Genomic DNA, 16,590 nt, shown 5'->3' with positions numbered 1-16,590 from the left:
AACGAATGGAGTTTCCTGGCAATGCCTCTAATGAGTGAGAAATACTTGTGTAAAGCATGACGGAACACAGGCATCTTGTTTCCACTGGGAGAAACAGTCCTGTATATAACTACTATACTAAATACCAGACATTACTACATACTATTGTACCAACAAAAATTATGAACCTCCCTTTTTTTTCCAAAACATTAGAGGGTTTTTCTGGTGACTTGTGAAGACCTAGGAACCTCCCTGCTTCTGTAAGTAGTCTCAGTACATCTTCTGTAAAGGGGGACAGCTCAGCAGCATCTTCATAAGTGAAATACAAAGAATCTGTTGACAATGTCAACTGCTGTGAGCACTGCTGGGGTTCTTTGAATGTATACAATTATTCTGGTATGTAAGAATGCACAAATACTCATTCATTGTTTGCCCACAGGCCCACCAAAAATTCTCTCCCGTGTAGATGTGGGGGGGGGGGGGGGTCAGGCTTCTTTCCACATGCAACCCTTCCCTAACTAGAAACATGAACAGACTTTTGCTTTTCTTACTTCTTTAATGACATCTTTTGAAGTAACTACCTTCCCCCCCCCCCTTTTTTTTCTAATGAAATAAACTCACAGTTTCAAAGCATAATGGAAAGAAAAAAGAAAGGGCTAAGCAAAGGGCCACTTAAATCAACACATTTCCTTAGGCAATCAGGCTGCAAGTACTACATGTATGTTGTGTTTTCATACAACTTGTACTGAATCCATATCATCCATCTGACATGCTTAAGTAAAGACTGATTTATTGTTCTTGCTCATTGCTGATATAGTCTAGTTCACTTGCAAAAAAAAAAAAAAAAGGAAAGAAAAAGATAATCTGAAACATAATGAGTCCAAAATCATCTGTGATTTCATATTCCAGCTAAAGAATAACGTATCTGAATTTTCCTGTTTCTGATTCACCACTGATAAGTAACTTGATTTTGTCTTTCTAGGGAAAGACAAAACCATGTTCAGTTAAATCAAGTCTTCTATTGAGCATACTTACGGTTCTTTGGATGGAAGGGCTACTGCCAGTCATATGGTCTTTCACAACCTCAAGCATAGTAACTGTACTTAAAAATAACGTCACCATTTGTGACACATGGGGACAATACTACTGCTTTTGCTGTTTTTTTGTTTGTTTGTTTGTTTTTTTTAATGCAACCAACTGTTGCAAAGTTTGTCTCACTTTTTAAGTCGAAGAATTTTTATCCTGGCTGAATTGCTCCTTATGATGGTACAATTATGGCATGACTTATTGCTGCATGGCTCCAGCACTTTTTATTAAAGTACAAAATTTCTCAAGTGAATACTCCAGACTTAAAACACCATAAAACTCCTCCCTCCCAAAACACACAGCCAACTGCCTCTTATTCTCGCTTTTTCTTAAGTTACACGTTCACAGAGGCCTGATTGGTTTAATCACTGTTATCACTGTTAGTTCATGAACTGGCTTGACGGTAGAGCTCAGAGGGCTTTAGTGAATGAGGCTACGTCTGGCTGGTGGACGGTAAGCAGCAGTGGTCCTCAGGACTCAAGTCTAAAGCCAGTTCTGTTCAACATTTTTAACAGTTCTGTGGATGCACAACCGGAGTGTATCCCTTGCAAGCTTGCTGATGACACTAAACAGGGAGGTGCTGCTGACTCCCTGGAGGGACAGGAGGCCTTGCAGAGGGATGCAGACAGACTGGAGCAGTGGAGCACTGGGTGATTAACAACGGCATGCAGTTCAACAAGGGAAAATGATGGGTGCTGCCCTGCGATGGAGCAGTGCCGGGCACAGGCACAGACTGGGAGGAGAGTGGCTGGGGAGCAGCCCTGCAGAAAGGGGCCTGGGGGTGCTGGTGGCAGCAGACTCAGTGCGAGCCTGCAGCGTGCCCTGGCAGCCTGGAGGGCAAACCCCACTGAGGGGTGCGTTAAACACAGCACAGCCAGATGGTCCAGACAGGTGATCCTCCTGCTGTACTGAGCTTTGGTGTGGCCTCACCTTGAATACTGTGTGCAGTGCTGGTTTCTGCAGTACAAAAGGGACGTTAAAGCCCTTGAAAGCGTGCAGAGGAGGGCAACAAAGCTGGCAGAGGCTTGGAGGGCATGGTCTGTGAGAAGTGGCTGAGGACACTTGGCTTGTCTGGTCTGAAGAAAAGGTGACCAAGAAGCAATCTCACTGTGCTCTGCAGCTTTCTGAGGAGGGGAGGCAGTGAGGGCGGTGTTCTGCTCCCTGGTGAGCATTGGGAGGACAGGAGAGAACAGAACACAGCTGCACCAGAGGAGGTTCAGATGGGGCATAAGAAAACATTTCTGTACTGTGAGGGTGGTCAGACTTCTTAGGTGGGTGGTTGGTGCCCCAAGCCTGCCAGTGTTCAAGGGACATTTCAATAATTCCCTCAATAACATGCTTTAACTTTTGGGCACCCCTCAAGAGGTCAGGCAGCTGGAGCTGATGATCCTTAATGGTCCCTTCTAAATTAACTATTCTGTTCTGTTCTGTTCTATTCTATTCTATTCTATTCTATTCTATTCTATTCTATTCTATTCTATTCTATTCTATTCTATTCTATTCTATTCTATTCTATTCTATTCTATTCTATTCTATTCTATTCTATTCTATTCTAGTGTTTAGTTTCAAAAAACAGAGATCGTTTGGCTTTGTTCTAAGTCAAACACTTCCCAGAGAAAGCTGTCCACAGCAGAGTGCTAATGCCAATATATAAGTCGTTTACATTGTAACATCTCTTATTTCCTTTTGCTACCCCCTTGTGGAGCCTGATGAGCGAAGAAAAATAAAAATCCAAACTCCAACCCTGAGTGTATTTGAATGTTAGGGAAGACAGATCATTGTTTCTGGTAGTATTGTGTTGCTTATTTATCACAAACATTCAGATTAAATGTTAGAATGAGGTTGCTCAAGGAAATCCTGAAATGTATATAAATTTTATGATGAACAATTTTTTTGCCTTAAGAATCATAGTAAACTGTGCAACAGTCTCAATACCCAAAATCTATAAGACCATCCTTAACAATGCTCATGCATGTATTCAGTAAACACTGAGTATACTACTTAACCCAGGATCAAAATGGTGACTTATTTTTTTCTAGATTCTAAAAAAAAAATAAAAAAATCCTTCAGTAACTTAATTAGTTTGTTATTATACTTTCCTGCTTTATTAGTGCCTTGTGTCTTAAGATTGAGAACATGCACAAGCAAATGATTTTTTATGTCTGACAAAGTGAAAGGTGTTGGGATTGAGGAAAACGATGAAGTGCTGGAGATACAAGCTACAGTTATACCACATAAACATTAATTTTCAAATTTTCAGCTGTTCTAGAAACATAGAACCATAGAATGGTTTGAATTGGAAGAGACCTTAAAGGTCATACAATGATAGAATCATTTAGGTTGGAAACAACCTCTAAAATCATCAAGTCCAACTGTTAACTTAGCAGTGACAAGTCTCCCATTAAACTACATCCCTAAGCACCACATCTATGGCTGGCTTTCTGGGCTGCAAGCACACACTGTTGGCTCATGTCGATCTTCTCAAGAACCAACTCCTCCCCTTCCTTCTCATCAGGGCTGCTCTCAATCCATTCTCCTTATTCTCTCTTTATCTGTGTTTGGGATTGTCCCAACCCAGATGCAGGACCTTGCTCTTGGCCTTGTTGAACGTGAGGTTCACACAGTTTCACTTAGCAGCCCAGGCTCTGAAGGCAAAGCACAGCAAAGAGGAGTTGGTTCAGTAAGACAAGTTTCACTGATTCTCAAAAGGCAAATAAAGTCACTTTTAGGAGTGACCTCAAGAACAGAAAGACGCTAGACTGTATGCTCCTCTCCAGACTGCATCCTACATGTACAAGGTGACAGGGGCATAACCTTAGCTATGGGCCACGGGTACAAGCTGGAACACAGGAGGTTCCACTTAAATATGAGAAGAAACTTCTTCACGATGAGGGTGACAGAGCACTGAACAGTCTGTCCAGAGGGGTGGTGAAGTCTCCTCCCCTGTAGACTTTCAAAACCCACCTGGACGTGTTCCTGTGTGACCTGATGTACATGTAGGTGTTCCTGCTCTGGCAGGTGGATTGGACCAGATAATCTTTCAAGATCCCTTCCAATCCCTAACATTCTGTGATTCTGCGATATAGTTACCATCAATTTTTACATGTTATCAGGAATTTTACAGTGGTCCTACCCATGAAGCATTTTACTATAGCATCATCCAGCTCAAACATTGTGAGGAAGAGGAAGAAACATGAAACTTATCAAAGTTTTACACCAGTATGGTGGTACTTATTTCACCAGTACCTAGAAAATGAAAAGCAATTCTCTATGGGAATCTAAATAATAATTGTACCTAAGTGTATTCTTTCCATAATCTGCTGTTTGGCAAAATTCCTCCCATAGGCTCAAGCATGAGGCAGAAAATTGACAATGTACAATTCGTACTTGCCTATTTAGCAGTGGTTTTAGGCACTAATAAAAATGTCATCACCATCAGTGATGCGTTTTTCTGACAACTGAAAGACACTGAATACTCCTGTATCCCTCTCTAGTTTTTGGACTGGGAGATGAGGAGAGGGAGAGAACAGCACTGAGAAGAGTTTCACTTAAAAGGGAATAAATAAGAAGCTGGAGATTATTTGCAGTTAGCAGATAACAGAACACACTTTCAATGTAAAATAAAAACGTGAAAGACAGTTTTCAGATGATTTATAAAAACAGCACGGCAGGCTTCTGTTATCTCAGAAGAGTGATGGAAGATTCACTCAGAACACAAATCCAGAGCGTCAGCCTGTTTTCCTCATTCCTGACTCAAGCCAGAGCCTTTCCAAGCCATGTTTAAGGAGGAATTTCAGAACTTTCCGCTTCATGCACAGGCGGCGCCATGGCTCTCGGTGCTAGCGAGGTCGGAAACCCCCGGGGCGCAGCGCTGCCCGCGGGGCCAGCCGCGTGTCCGTGGTCGTTCATTTACAAACGAGGAAGGAAAAACAACACAAAGGTCGCCGGGCCCGCGCCGCCCCGCCGCCCGCTGAGGATGCCGCGGGCCCGCCCCCGGTGTGGAGCGGGAGGCGGCGGAGCGGGAGGCGGCGGAACTCGGGGCCGGCAGCGACTCGCCACGGAGGCACGGGGCGAGAAGGGATAAGCGGCTCTCTCCGGCCCGCTCCCGGCTCCCCGCTGCCGCCCCGCCTCCTCACAGCCCCCAGGGAAAAGTTAGAGCCGAGGGCTCGCTAGCAGGCGGCCAGGCGGCCGCCGGACGCCGCTTCCGCCCCGCATTGGCACCGCGCCATCTTCTCTCACCTTCACGGAGCTGCTAGCGGCCATCTTAGCGCGATGAGAGAGGGGGAGAGCGGGGGCGGTGCCGCTCCCACCCCAGTTCTACGCAGCGCATTGATTAAGGAGGCACTGGGGAGGCACTGGGGAGGCACTGGGGAGGCACTGGGGAGGCACTGGGGAGGCACTGGGGAGGCAAGGACAATCCCCAGACAAGGACTGTATATCTCGAAACACGACACTGCAACTCATGATAAGGAAGCGGCAGACGGACAGAGAAACAAATGTAAGGACTATAAATCTCAAAACTGGACATTGAAATTCATTATAAAGATAGAACAAATGGAAGAATTAGCAACAACCAGCGCTTGCAATTAAGAAACATGCCAGCTCAGCAGATTCCTGACCAAAGGTGAAAAGTACACTGTGAGGAAGACTCGGGGTCTTCCTCCCAAAGACCCCTGCCCACGTCCCAAAGACCCCTGCCCACAATTCTTGGGAGGCTCTACGAAGGCCCAAGGTGCCGAAAAGCCAACTAGCATGAGAAGCGAGGGAAGGCGGGGATAGGTAAGGAATATGTATAGGCACTTGTAGAATATTGATAGGTTGATTGTATAAATTCAAGACTGCTTTCCGCTTTGGGTATGCACGATAGGTGGAGAGATCCCCCGTGAATCCAGCGCTGCAATACAGAAAATACCACTTAAAGGAATTTCGGCTTCGATCTTTGAATCAACATCACATCTAAGTGTTAAAGACAAAGCCGGAGTCCTACACTTAGCCGGGTCCCATCGTCAGGATGTCTCCGGCGCGTATGTCAAACATCGCTATCGTCTGGTCTGCGAGCTGTCAATTCTTGTTACATCCTCAAAGTGCAAGCTAAGTAAATGTTTTAGTGCATTTTTATAAGCTTTTACCGTAGAGGCACTTTTATTAAGTCAATGAGGACGGTGGTATGTCTAAACGCCTCCTGAAGTGACAGCCAGGAGGCTTTCTTTTTAGTACTGCTAGTTGGTGTGTTGAAATGTGACTTTCCAGAAATCATAACTGCATGCACATGGAGAAATGCTGAATCGGTTAGTATGTACATACTTTTTTTTTTCTTTCTTTTATTTTTTAAGCTTTGCTACAGTTCCAGAAAAGAGTATGCAACACATGTTGTGGTATAATAAAATAGTTTGCTACGAGATGCGACGTGTTGACTTGGTCTTTTTGAAAATTACCTTTCAGCCTGTCCATATTTCACCCAGATCACACACACCATGTTCCTGGAGACGCTCCGGTGTCTTTGACTTCCCCCTAAAGTTCCTCATTTTGTCAACAGGGGTTGTGAGACAACTGCACCATGAAATCCCTGGAGCATCCTGTAAAGCAGTGGCAAGAAACAGAAAATACTAGTTAGTCCTGGGTTTCCAGAAATGATAAAACAAGACCAAAAATTCCATCCGAAACTTATTCCATTCCTAATTTATACAATTTGGTACTGAGTTGAAGAGATTTGTTTTCAGTTAAAAAGCAAATAATTTAAAGGCTCAATATGGTTTAAATTGAGTGTGGTCTTTTTAATATTAGTAAATGATTCTGAAAACAAAGTTGAGCACGTTTTTGAAAAACAACAAAAACAAAAGGGGGGTTTCTTTCCGAGGTACATATATATAGAAAGTATATGTGTTTAGCTCTCCAAGCTAAATATAGCTTTAAGCAAGTTATTGCATATATATAGAAAGTACATGAGTTTAGCTCTCCAAGCTAAATATAGCTTTGAGTTAAATGCTGTATCATTCTATCTTAATAATGCCTATTTTCATATTTATGGTATTCTTCTTGTTGCCACAAATCTGTACATGTAAGAACATTCCAACAAAACATGTAACCTTCCATCTTGAGAAATATCAATTGTTTTGATGTGTTTATGCATTTTTTAACATAGCTATAAATATAAGGCATAAGGCTTTCAAAAATAGACGGTATCTTGTTAATTAGAAGTACTTAATTTTAAAAGCATGTGTCCCGTTCTTTGTTTAAAACAACTTTATCAGAGATGACTCAGCCATCCAGACATACCATTCTCACATGCCAAGAAGCACTACTTCTTTCATAATAAATGCTACATATCTGCTAATAAGTGCAAACTCAGGATGTATGTCCTGCATTGTATCATAGCTGAGAAATCTGCTGAGACCTGGGAGGCAGTTCACTGGATTGCAGAAGGATATTCCTTATAACTCAGGCTAGTGCTGAACTTGTGTCAGCTGGAGTTCATTCATGTAAGGTTTAAACATTTTATGTGTCTTCAGTGCATTACAGATCTTCATACACAGCTGAGATGTTTGTCTCAGATGCTGAAAACTTTTCACCACAGTTCAAAACATGAGATTGTATTTATGAGGAATGGACTTGGTAAAATCACAATTTAACAAAGGCAGAAAGAAGGAGATGGGTGAAGATAAACGGTAAGTTCTTTGGTGCAGCACAGTACAGTTATAGTACCGTAGTAAGACAAATTTATTGTATTTTTCTCACTGTAGTTTGGTGTTTCAGTTGAAGCTATGTGTTCTACTTTACTCTCACTGCACAGAATATTTTAGTGAATAATTTTTGGCAATTCCTCCTGTTTGATTTTAGTACGTTTTTCCTATGTTGAATTGCTTACAAAAAGTTGTTGTGCAGTACTCTTTTTTTTTTTACTACAAATATACGCAATCCACTTGCTTTTCTGCTGTATTTTTTTTCTACTTCTTTTTGAATATGAAAGCTCACTGTTTAAATAGTATGAAAGGAATAAAATATAAAAGTATAGACCCTCAAAGGGTCATCAAGCCCAACTCCTGACTCCACACTGGACCACCCAAAAATCAGGCAGTATATCTACGAGCATTGTTCAAAGGTTTCTCTGACAGGCCTGGTGCTGTGACCACTTCCCGGGGAGCCTGTTCCTGTGCCTGAAGTTTATACCGTAGCTGTCCACAGAGGTACCTAGCTTTCCAGTTTCATACTTGTGGAGTGTCAGTACTGTGTGTTTTTTACAGGAGTGTTACTCTGTATAAAGTTGTGTATATGACTTGTGTAAATCTGGACAGCAAGCAGAAAACTCTGCTCATGCTGAATTGGTAATGACTTGGATACTTAAGAAATTTTGAGCTGGAAGCATAAAAAAAGCTTTATTACATGTAGTTTTTGAAGATGTCCAGTCTGAGCCACTGTTTTTGGCACATTCCAAACAGCCCATATTCAGAGTCATAAAAAGGATATGAAACACTGTATTCTTCCAGACAAACTAAGAACTTTTACAGATTTAATACAGTGCTTATTTCAATTTAGCAGTTGACAGAACCAGCAAGGAAAATGTGTGTGTGTGTATAATATGTAAATGAAATTTTGCACTTCTTCAAGTCAACTCACTGTAAACCAGCAGCTACATCACAACAGTAATGCATTCCCATTACTTGAACCAGCTAATAACCTAGGCTGAATTCGGCAGCAAGCAAATGAAGCCGGCAACCCCTAATAATCTTTGTGCACGAAGGCCAAACGAAGGCTCAGGAGTGAGTATAGGCCGGTGATCCGTTCGGTTGGGGTTGGGTATCCTGGAGCGTGTCGCTGTGAGACGTCCAGCAGGACAAAGCGAGTGCGGACCCCTCGGTAGTGCGGTTCCCACATCCCGCGAGGGACTGGGCCATGAAAAGGGGGAAGCGATTCGTGCGTGTGTGTGTGAAGGCGCTCCGGAAGATGGGACAGAAGAAGAGTAAGCCTTCTGGTCCCATGGGTGGGGTAACATCTGATGTTAGGTTACCCCGGGATTAATGATTAAAAATTGGGAGGGTTCCCCTTTTAGGCAGGGAAGGAATAAAGTAAAAATGATACATTCTTGTGTTGAAGTTTGGCGTGGTAAACAGATTCGAGGAGACCACCTTTACTGGCCTGTATTTGGGTCCTTTGAAGATTGGGTTTGCCAGGCCCTAAATATTTATGTAAACTCAAAGGAATCTTTTAGTTTGGAAGAAAGTGAATATACACATTTGTGGATCAGCTCGGAAACTCGAGCCAATTTATATCCTCTAAAAGAGAAAGGAGGGGATGGGAGGCACGAGAAAAACTGAGAATTAGAGATCCCAGCCCCACTGCCTCCCTATATTCCACCACCCCCACCTGCAGCCCCTCCGACTCCCGGGCTTTTTAATCTGCAACCCAAGGGAGATGCCAATAACAACTCTGACTCTAGCACTCAGGGACCAGTGACTAGGAATATGTGGCCGTCCCCATTAACTCCGGGGACGTCCGAGATTTTAAGAAAGAGACAGGAGGAGGGTAAGCGAGTTTTAATGGCAACTGGCATAATGTTTCCAGCTGCTGAGGAATAATTCTAACTGGAATAATAATTGTACATTGTATATTGTATATATAAAAGCCCAGGCATTTTTGTTAAAGTGTTCTTTTATACCTATGTTAATATGTAAATATGTAAATATAAGAACTGCCATTGAGGTGTATGTCTAAGGGAACAAAATTTGCCCAGGCATATTATCAGCTCATCAGGTTTAAATGTCCCCAGTGTAATTGTCTACAGGCAGTTAATTTACAGTGGTCTGATTTTACTTGTGTATCTATATATTGTGGATTTTGGAGGGATTGGGATTGACTAGTAAAGAGCTTCTAGGAAAACGGTGGCATATTAACCACTGTAGATTACAATAGGAAAAGTTCAAAGCAAAGAAATCCCGAGGAAAAGCCCCCTAGGATGTATACTAACACATTGGAGGGATATAGTAGGGTGAGAGGGTACAGAGAGTAAAAGAACCCTTATCAAATATTGTAATCAATGGTGGCCACTTTATAAACTAGAGGATGGAGCGGAGTGGCCCCTAAACGGAACTACTAATTATAACACCATATTACAGTCAATGTTGTTTTGTGGAAAGAAGGAAAACAGGATGAAATGTTGTATATTGATGTTGTTTCAGCATCTTGGAGGGAAAAGGTACGGAATTAAGTTGGCCCCTGACTGAGCCTTTGATGTCGGCATTAGAAAAGTAAAGGCTAGAGAAAGATAAAGGAAGTGTTAAAAGGTTTGTTGAAAGTGTTAAAGGTATTCGAAGTTGAATGAGCAGGGAAAGGGGATGTAGGCATTATCTAAGTAACAGTCTAGAAGTTTTGGTATATTTGCATATTTGCTGTGGTGTTTGTTCAGTTTCCCAAGCATCGGGGAGGGGGGAACAGCCTGCTCCACCAGGGGCCTCTCCAGCGGCCGCAGGGGGGCTTCGGCTCCAGCGCCTGGAGCGCCTCCTCCCCCTCCTTCTGCACTGACTTTGGTGTCTGCGGGGGGGGGGTTCTCGCTCTCCCAACTGCTGCTGAGCAGCAGGTTTTTGTTTGTTCCTTTGTTTGTTTGTTTTCGTGGATGTGCTCTCACAGAGGCACGGACTGTGTTGCTATGGCTTGGCTCTGGGCAGCAGTGGGCCCCTTTAGGGCCAGATGAAATTGTCCCTTATCTACCACGGGGAGGTTTCTGTGTTTTTTTTTTTTTTTTTTTTTTTTTTTCACGGGGGCTGCCACTGCAGTTTCCCACCCCCACACCCCTCACACCCCCCGAACCTTGCCATCAAACCCAATACACTGGGGCAGCTAAGTCATTACTGACTTGTAAAGTATCAGGGATTAAATTAACTAATGAAACCCTAAATGTGATGGGGGTAGAAGGGACTGGGATAACAGTGCCACTTTTGGGGGATACCAAGCTGAGACTAGGGGATAAAATGATCACTGGGCAATTATTGTATGTATCCAAGGCAGAGACTAACTTGTTGGGAAAGGATTTGATGATTAAATTGGGCATTCAAATAGTAAATTGTTAGACTGGAATAACAGTGTTATTAACGGAGTGCTCTCTGGCCCTGAGAGCAAACATACATGTATATTCACCTCTGACTGGAAAGACCCTGAAATGGGGGCGGAAGCAACAATATAGGTGGACAATTTTACCTCAGGGGTTTACAGGGCCACCTATCTATTTGGGTAAATTCTAAAAAAGATTTTGGAGCAATTACAACCTCCCAAGGAGGTATTAATGTTACAAATATGTGGATCATTTTAAGGAAAATTGATACTCCCTGATGGGAGAGAAATGCTGAATAAAGGGATAATGAGGCAAATATTAACTGTTTTACATCAGAAAAGTCATTGGGAGGTGCAAGCAATGTGTGATGTTGTTCTAAGAAAGCATGTCTGTGTAGTAATATATACTTTAGGGAAGCACACATGCAGAGGATGTACTACTATATGTCAAAGGGTAAATAAAAAGGTCTCCTGTAACCTATCTAGAGGGGGACGGGAGCCAGGGCTTTGACCTTTCCAAAGTATATAGGTAGACTTTACTGAGTTACTTGTTTGCCCTAATTGACCACGTGACTGGATGGGTGTAAAGCTTTACTGCAAGGATTAAAGCAGGCCTTAGAGATTGAGTGGGATTTTCACAGCCCCTGGCATCCCTCCTCTTCTGGAAAGGTAGAGCGAATGAATGGTGAAATTAAGAAACAACTAACAAAACTTGTGCTGGAAACTAAGTACTTCTGGAAACTTCTTGGGTAAAATGCTTACCCCTTGCACTGTTAAACATATGGACACAGCCCAGAACTGATGTAGGAATTTCTCCTTTTGAAATGCTATATGGTATACCCTATGACTTGGAATTGCCACTTGATCACCCTCAATTCTAATTAAGACTTGGAAAGAGACTTCTTTAACACCACGATGGGGAAGGCCCCTATGTTGTTTTGCTTACTACAGAAACAGTTGTCTGGACTGCGGAGAAAGGATGGACACATGCCAGCCGTGTTAAAGGACCCATCTGTGACGAGAAGTGGGAGATTGCTCCAGGAAACAAAGACCTGAAGCTCACTTTGTGACGAACCTGATAAGTACTGTGGATTAAGGTAGAGGCTCTCCCCTGAAGAACACTACTGCTGCCGAGAACTAAAACCTCGTAGTTGGCTGCAACCCAACTGACGAGTGAGGCAGAGGAGTGAGTAAGTGGGGAAAGAAATGGGCCTCAGCCATTCCTATCGGTATTTGGGGGTTCTCGCAGTGATTTCATCCTGCATAGCGACTCAACACCACCCCCACCAACCTTTTAAATGGACCTTAAGTCGATTTGAAGATCAACAGGTTATTGCAACCCAGGTAACATCGGGGGGGGGGGAGGCAAGTTTTACTTCTACACTATGTCAGCTGATCTCGAGGCCCCGATGCTGCAAATATATGGGATTTTATTTCTGCTCAAGTTCTAACCCGGGAAGGGGGTACTATAAATGCCTGAACGTGTATTATTGTGCATACCGGGGGTGTGAAACCATTGCTACAGACTGGACACTCGGGGCTGGTCGGGATAAATTCTTACAAGTGGGATATGGGCTGCAAGGTTGTAACTGACAATTGGATCCCCGTTACAGGTGGTAAGGGCATGGTATAGGGTATACAGGAACCTTCCACGGAAATAAAGAGATTTGCAAGGTTCTATATATAAATATAACAAACTTGGACGATACTAGCTGGGTACTAGGAAAAATCTGAGGTGTCAGATTTAACAAACACAGAACAGATAGGGGAGGACTCATACTAATAAAAAGGAGGATGCTGATAGGCCCCATGAAGTAGGACCAAATGAGGTATTGTCAGAAAGTGTCCAGGGAATCCAGCCTGTGGAAAATACTACAGGGCCAACCCTCGGCAGCCCTACGAGCTCAGGTAAAGCTGAGAATGATAACATAGCTGAGAATAACATATTGGGGGGGTCATGAATGCCAGCTACCAATTATTAAACAAAACAAACCCAAATGTAACAAAACACTGTCGATTATGCTTTAGTATAAGGCCTTCATATTATGATGCTATCGGGAATCCTGGGGAGCCCTCCTGCACAAATGAGAACAGCCCTCTACATTGCAGTTGGGGAAAAGACATAAGGGTAACACTAACACAAGTCACTGGAGGTGGTAGGTATGTGGGCACGGTTCCTAGTGGGAAGTGTCACCTATGTAATATCATGGAGAATGGAAAACAATCAACCAAGTGGCTAATCCCAGCCAACAACGCTAGGTGGGTTTGTTCGTGAGTCGGCGTAACTCCTTGTCTATCACTAAAACTCTTTAATGAATCTCGTGATTTTTGTATACAGGTGATAATTATACCAAGGATTCTATACCACCCTGAGGATTGTATGTATACCTAGCACACAGTGGCAAGGCATCATCTGGAAAGACGGGAACTGTTCACGGCTCTAACTTTGGCCACCCTAATAATCCTGTGGGGACCAGGGTAGCCTCATTGGTTAAACAAAATCAAGAATTTACTTCCTTATACATTGCTGTGGAGGAGGACCTGACCAAATTGAACAATCCATCTCGGCCCTGGAAAATCTATCAGGCCGTTTTCAGAGGTAGTGTTACAAAATCGTAGGGGATTAGATTTGGTATTTTTTACAACAGGACGGGCTGTGTGCAGCCCTGAAAGAGGAGTGCTATATGTATACTGATCACACTGGAGTGGTAAGAAATACAATGGCAAGACCCAGGGAAGGGTTGGGAAAAAAAAAAAGGAAACGGGAGAATGAAGCCTGACGGAGCTGGTATGAATCTTGGTTTAGTTATTCACCTTAGCTTACTACTTTATTATGAACAATAACAGGACCTTTGTTGTTATTAATAATAGCACTAACTTTTGGACCATGTATTTTTAATAAATTGATTGCGATTGTAAAGGGACGTTTAGAAGCAGCACATTTAATGCTCATACATGCCAAATACGAGCTAGTAAGTACCAGCGAAGGAATCGAGGAAACATTAGTTCTTAGTAGCCAGGCATTGCAGAGCTTCAGTGAACAAAATGAGTAACTAAAAGAAAAAGGAGGGATTGTAATACACAATAAATGTTTGTTCATTGTCTTTTGTATTATAAAAACAAGGAGTTCCGTTTGATGAGCGGGAGTTGCGAAGGCTCCCTGCTGAAGTAAGGAGCTGTATAATACTTGGCTAGACACTATGAAAATTCTTTTGCTTAATGTAACAAAAAAGAGAACCCCTCCCCTTCTCTCCTTCTGCATCTCAGTTGCCTCTTTTATTCAAAGACCCTGCTGCAAAGCTCATGTAACCATCTCCTGATAAGTTGCTAACCTAGTGTATCAACATCCTGCCTTCCTGTCTCATGCTGGGCCAACATGACCAAATATTAAAAAAAAGAAGTTGAACCACAATGCCGACGAAGACTACAGCCTTCATCTTCACAACCACCAGAGGGACAGAGACGACCCCCTAGCAACAGTGCGTGCAGTCGCAGAATATACCAGGATGTGCTGCGTAATCCCGGAATTACCAAGATATAAAAAGGGACCCTGGCGGGGGTGAGGTGCACGCCGTTGGCGGAGCCGAGACTCCCCGGCCGCCCAGCGCTGTTTTGCTTGCTGTTGCTTACTAAATAAATTCCTTTCTATTATTAATGCAATGCTTTCTGAAAATTAATTAAGGGGGCAACTTATAACAGTTACCATCAATTTTTACATGTTATCAGGAATTTTACAGTGGTCCTAGCCATGAAGCATTTTACTATAGCATCATCCAGCTCAAACATTGTGAGGAAGAGGAAGAAACATGAAACTTATCAAAGTTTCACACCAGTATGGTGGTACTTATTTCACCAGTACCTAGAAAATGAAAAGCAATTCTCTATGGGAATCTAAATAATAATTGTACCTAAGTGTATTCTTTCCATAATCTGCTGTTTGGCAAAATTCCTCCCATAGGCTCAAGCATGAGGCAGAAAATTGACAATGTACAATTCGCACTTGCCTATTTAGCAGTGGTTTTAGGCACTAATAAAAATGTCATCACCATCAGTGATGCGTTTTTCTGACAACTGAAAGACACTGAATACTCCTGTATCCCTCTCTAGTTTTTGGACTGGGAGATGAGGAGAGGGAGAGAACAGCACTGAGAAGAGTTTCACTTAAAAGGGAATAAATAAGAAGCTGGAGATTATTTGCAGTTAGCAGATAACAGAACACACTTTCAATGTAAAATAAAAACGTGAAAGACAGTTTTCAGATGATTTATAAAAACAGCACGGCAGGCTTCTGTTATCTCAGAAGAGTGATGGAAGATTCACTCAGAACACAAATCCAGAGCGTCAGCCTGTTTTCCTCATTCCTGACTCAAGCCAGAGCCTTTCCAAGCCATGTTTAAGGAGGAATTTCAGAACTTTCCGCTTCATGCACAGGCGGCGCCATGGCTCTCGGTGCTAGCGAGGTCGGAAACCCCCGGGGCGCAGCGCTGCCCGCGGGGCCAGCCGCGTGTCCGTGGTCGTTCATTTACAAACGAGGAAGGAAAAACAACACAAAGGCCGCCGGGCCCGCGCCGCCCCGCCATGGCACCGCGCCATCTTCTCTCACCTTCACGGAGCTGCTAGCGGCCATCTTAGCGCGATGAGAGAGGGGGAGAGCGGGGGCGGTGCCGCTCTCAGCCCAGTTCTACGCAGCACATCTCTCTTTACAGTAAAAAAAAAAAATCATTAGCTCTACGCTAGAGGGCAGCACCTCTCTCTTTAAATAAAAAAAATATTTTAGAGCAGCATTAGCTCTACGCTAGAGGGCAGCACCTCTCTCTTAAAAAAAAAAAAAAAAAATAATAATAATAAAAAAAATATATATATATATATAATATATATATTATATATATATATATATATGTATATATATAAATATATATAAAAATATATATATATATATATATATATTTTTTTTTTCAGGTTAACTCCGCACAAGTAGATACAGCCTTCGTCTTATCTCGGAGCATTCCCTTAAGTGTTAAAAACAAAGCCGGAGTCCTACACTTAGCCGGGTCCCATCGTCAGGATGTCTCCGGCGCGTATGTCAAACATCGCTATCGTCTGGTCTGCGAGCTGTCAATTCTTGTTACATCCTCAAAGTGCAAGCTAAGTAAATGTTTTAGTGCATTTTTATAAGCTTTTACCGTAGAGGCACTTTTATTAAGTCAATGAGGACGGTGGTATGTCTAAACACCTCCTGAAGTGACAGCCAGGAGGCTTTCTTTTTAGTACTGCTAGTTGGTGTGTTGAAATGTGACTTTCCAGAAATCATAACTGCATGCACATGGAGAAATGCTGAATCGGTTAGTATGTACATACTTTTTTTTTCTTTCTTTTATTTTTTAAGCTTTGCTACAGTTCCAGAAAAGAGTATGCAACACATGTTGTGGTATAATAAAATAGTTTGCTACGAGATGCGACGTGTTGACTTGGTCTTTTTGAAAA

General features: G+C 42.8%; 1 protein-coding gene and 1 long non-coding RNA gene across 2 annotated transcripts in view; one reads left to right on the top strand and one right to left on the bottom strand.

Annotated features, from left to right (window-relative positions):
- The window catches only part of MTAP (methylthioadenosine phosphorylase), a 37,716-nt gene extending 32,272 nt beyond the window's left edge, over positions 1-5,444 (bottom strand). The window contains exon 1 of the mRNA XM_021270650.4: positions 5,305-5,444. Within this exon, the coding sequence (XP_021126325.2) occupies positions 5,305-5,328 (24 nt within the window). The 5' untranslated portion in view covers positions 5,329-5,444. The remainder of the gene's footprint in view (positions 1-5,304) is intronic.
- Positions 5,445-5,468: 24 nt separating this feature from the next.
- On the top strand, positions 5,469-5,985 carry LOC113840312 (uncharacterized). The gene is made up of 2 exons (XR_003493106.3): positions 5,469-5,844; positions 5,933-5,985. It is a non-coding gene; the product is annotated as an uncharacterized lncRNA (long non-coding RNA).
- The last annotated feature ends 10,605 nt before the right edge of the window (positions 5,986-16,590 follow it).

Source organism: Anas platyrhynchos, chromosome Z (assembly GCF_047663525.1).
Source record: "Anas platyrhynchos isolate ZD024472 breed Pekin duck chromosome Z, IASCAAS_PekinDuck_T2T, whole genome shotgun sequence".
NCBI lineage: Eukaryota > Metazoa > Chordata > Aves > Anseriformes > Anatidae > Anas > Anas platyrhynchos.
This window is presented reverse-complemented; position numbering and strand designations above follow the sequence as displayed.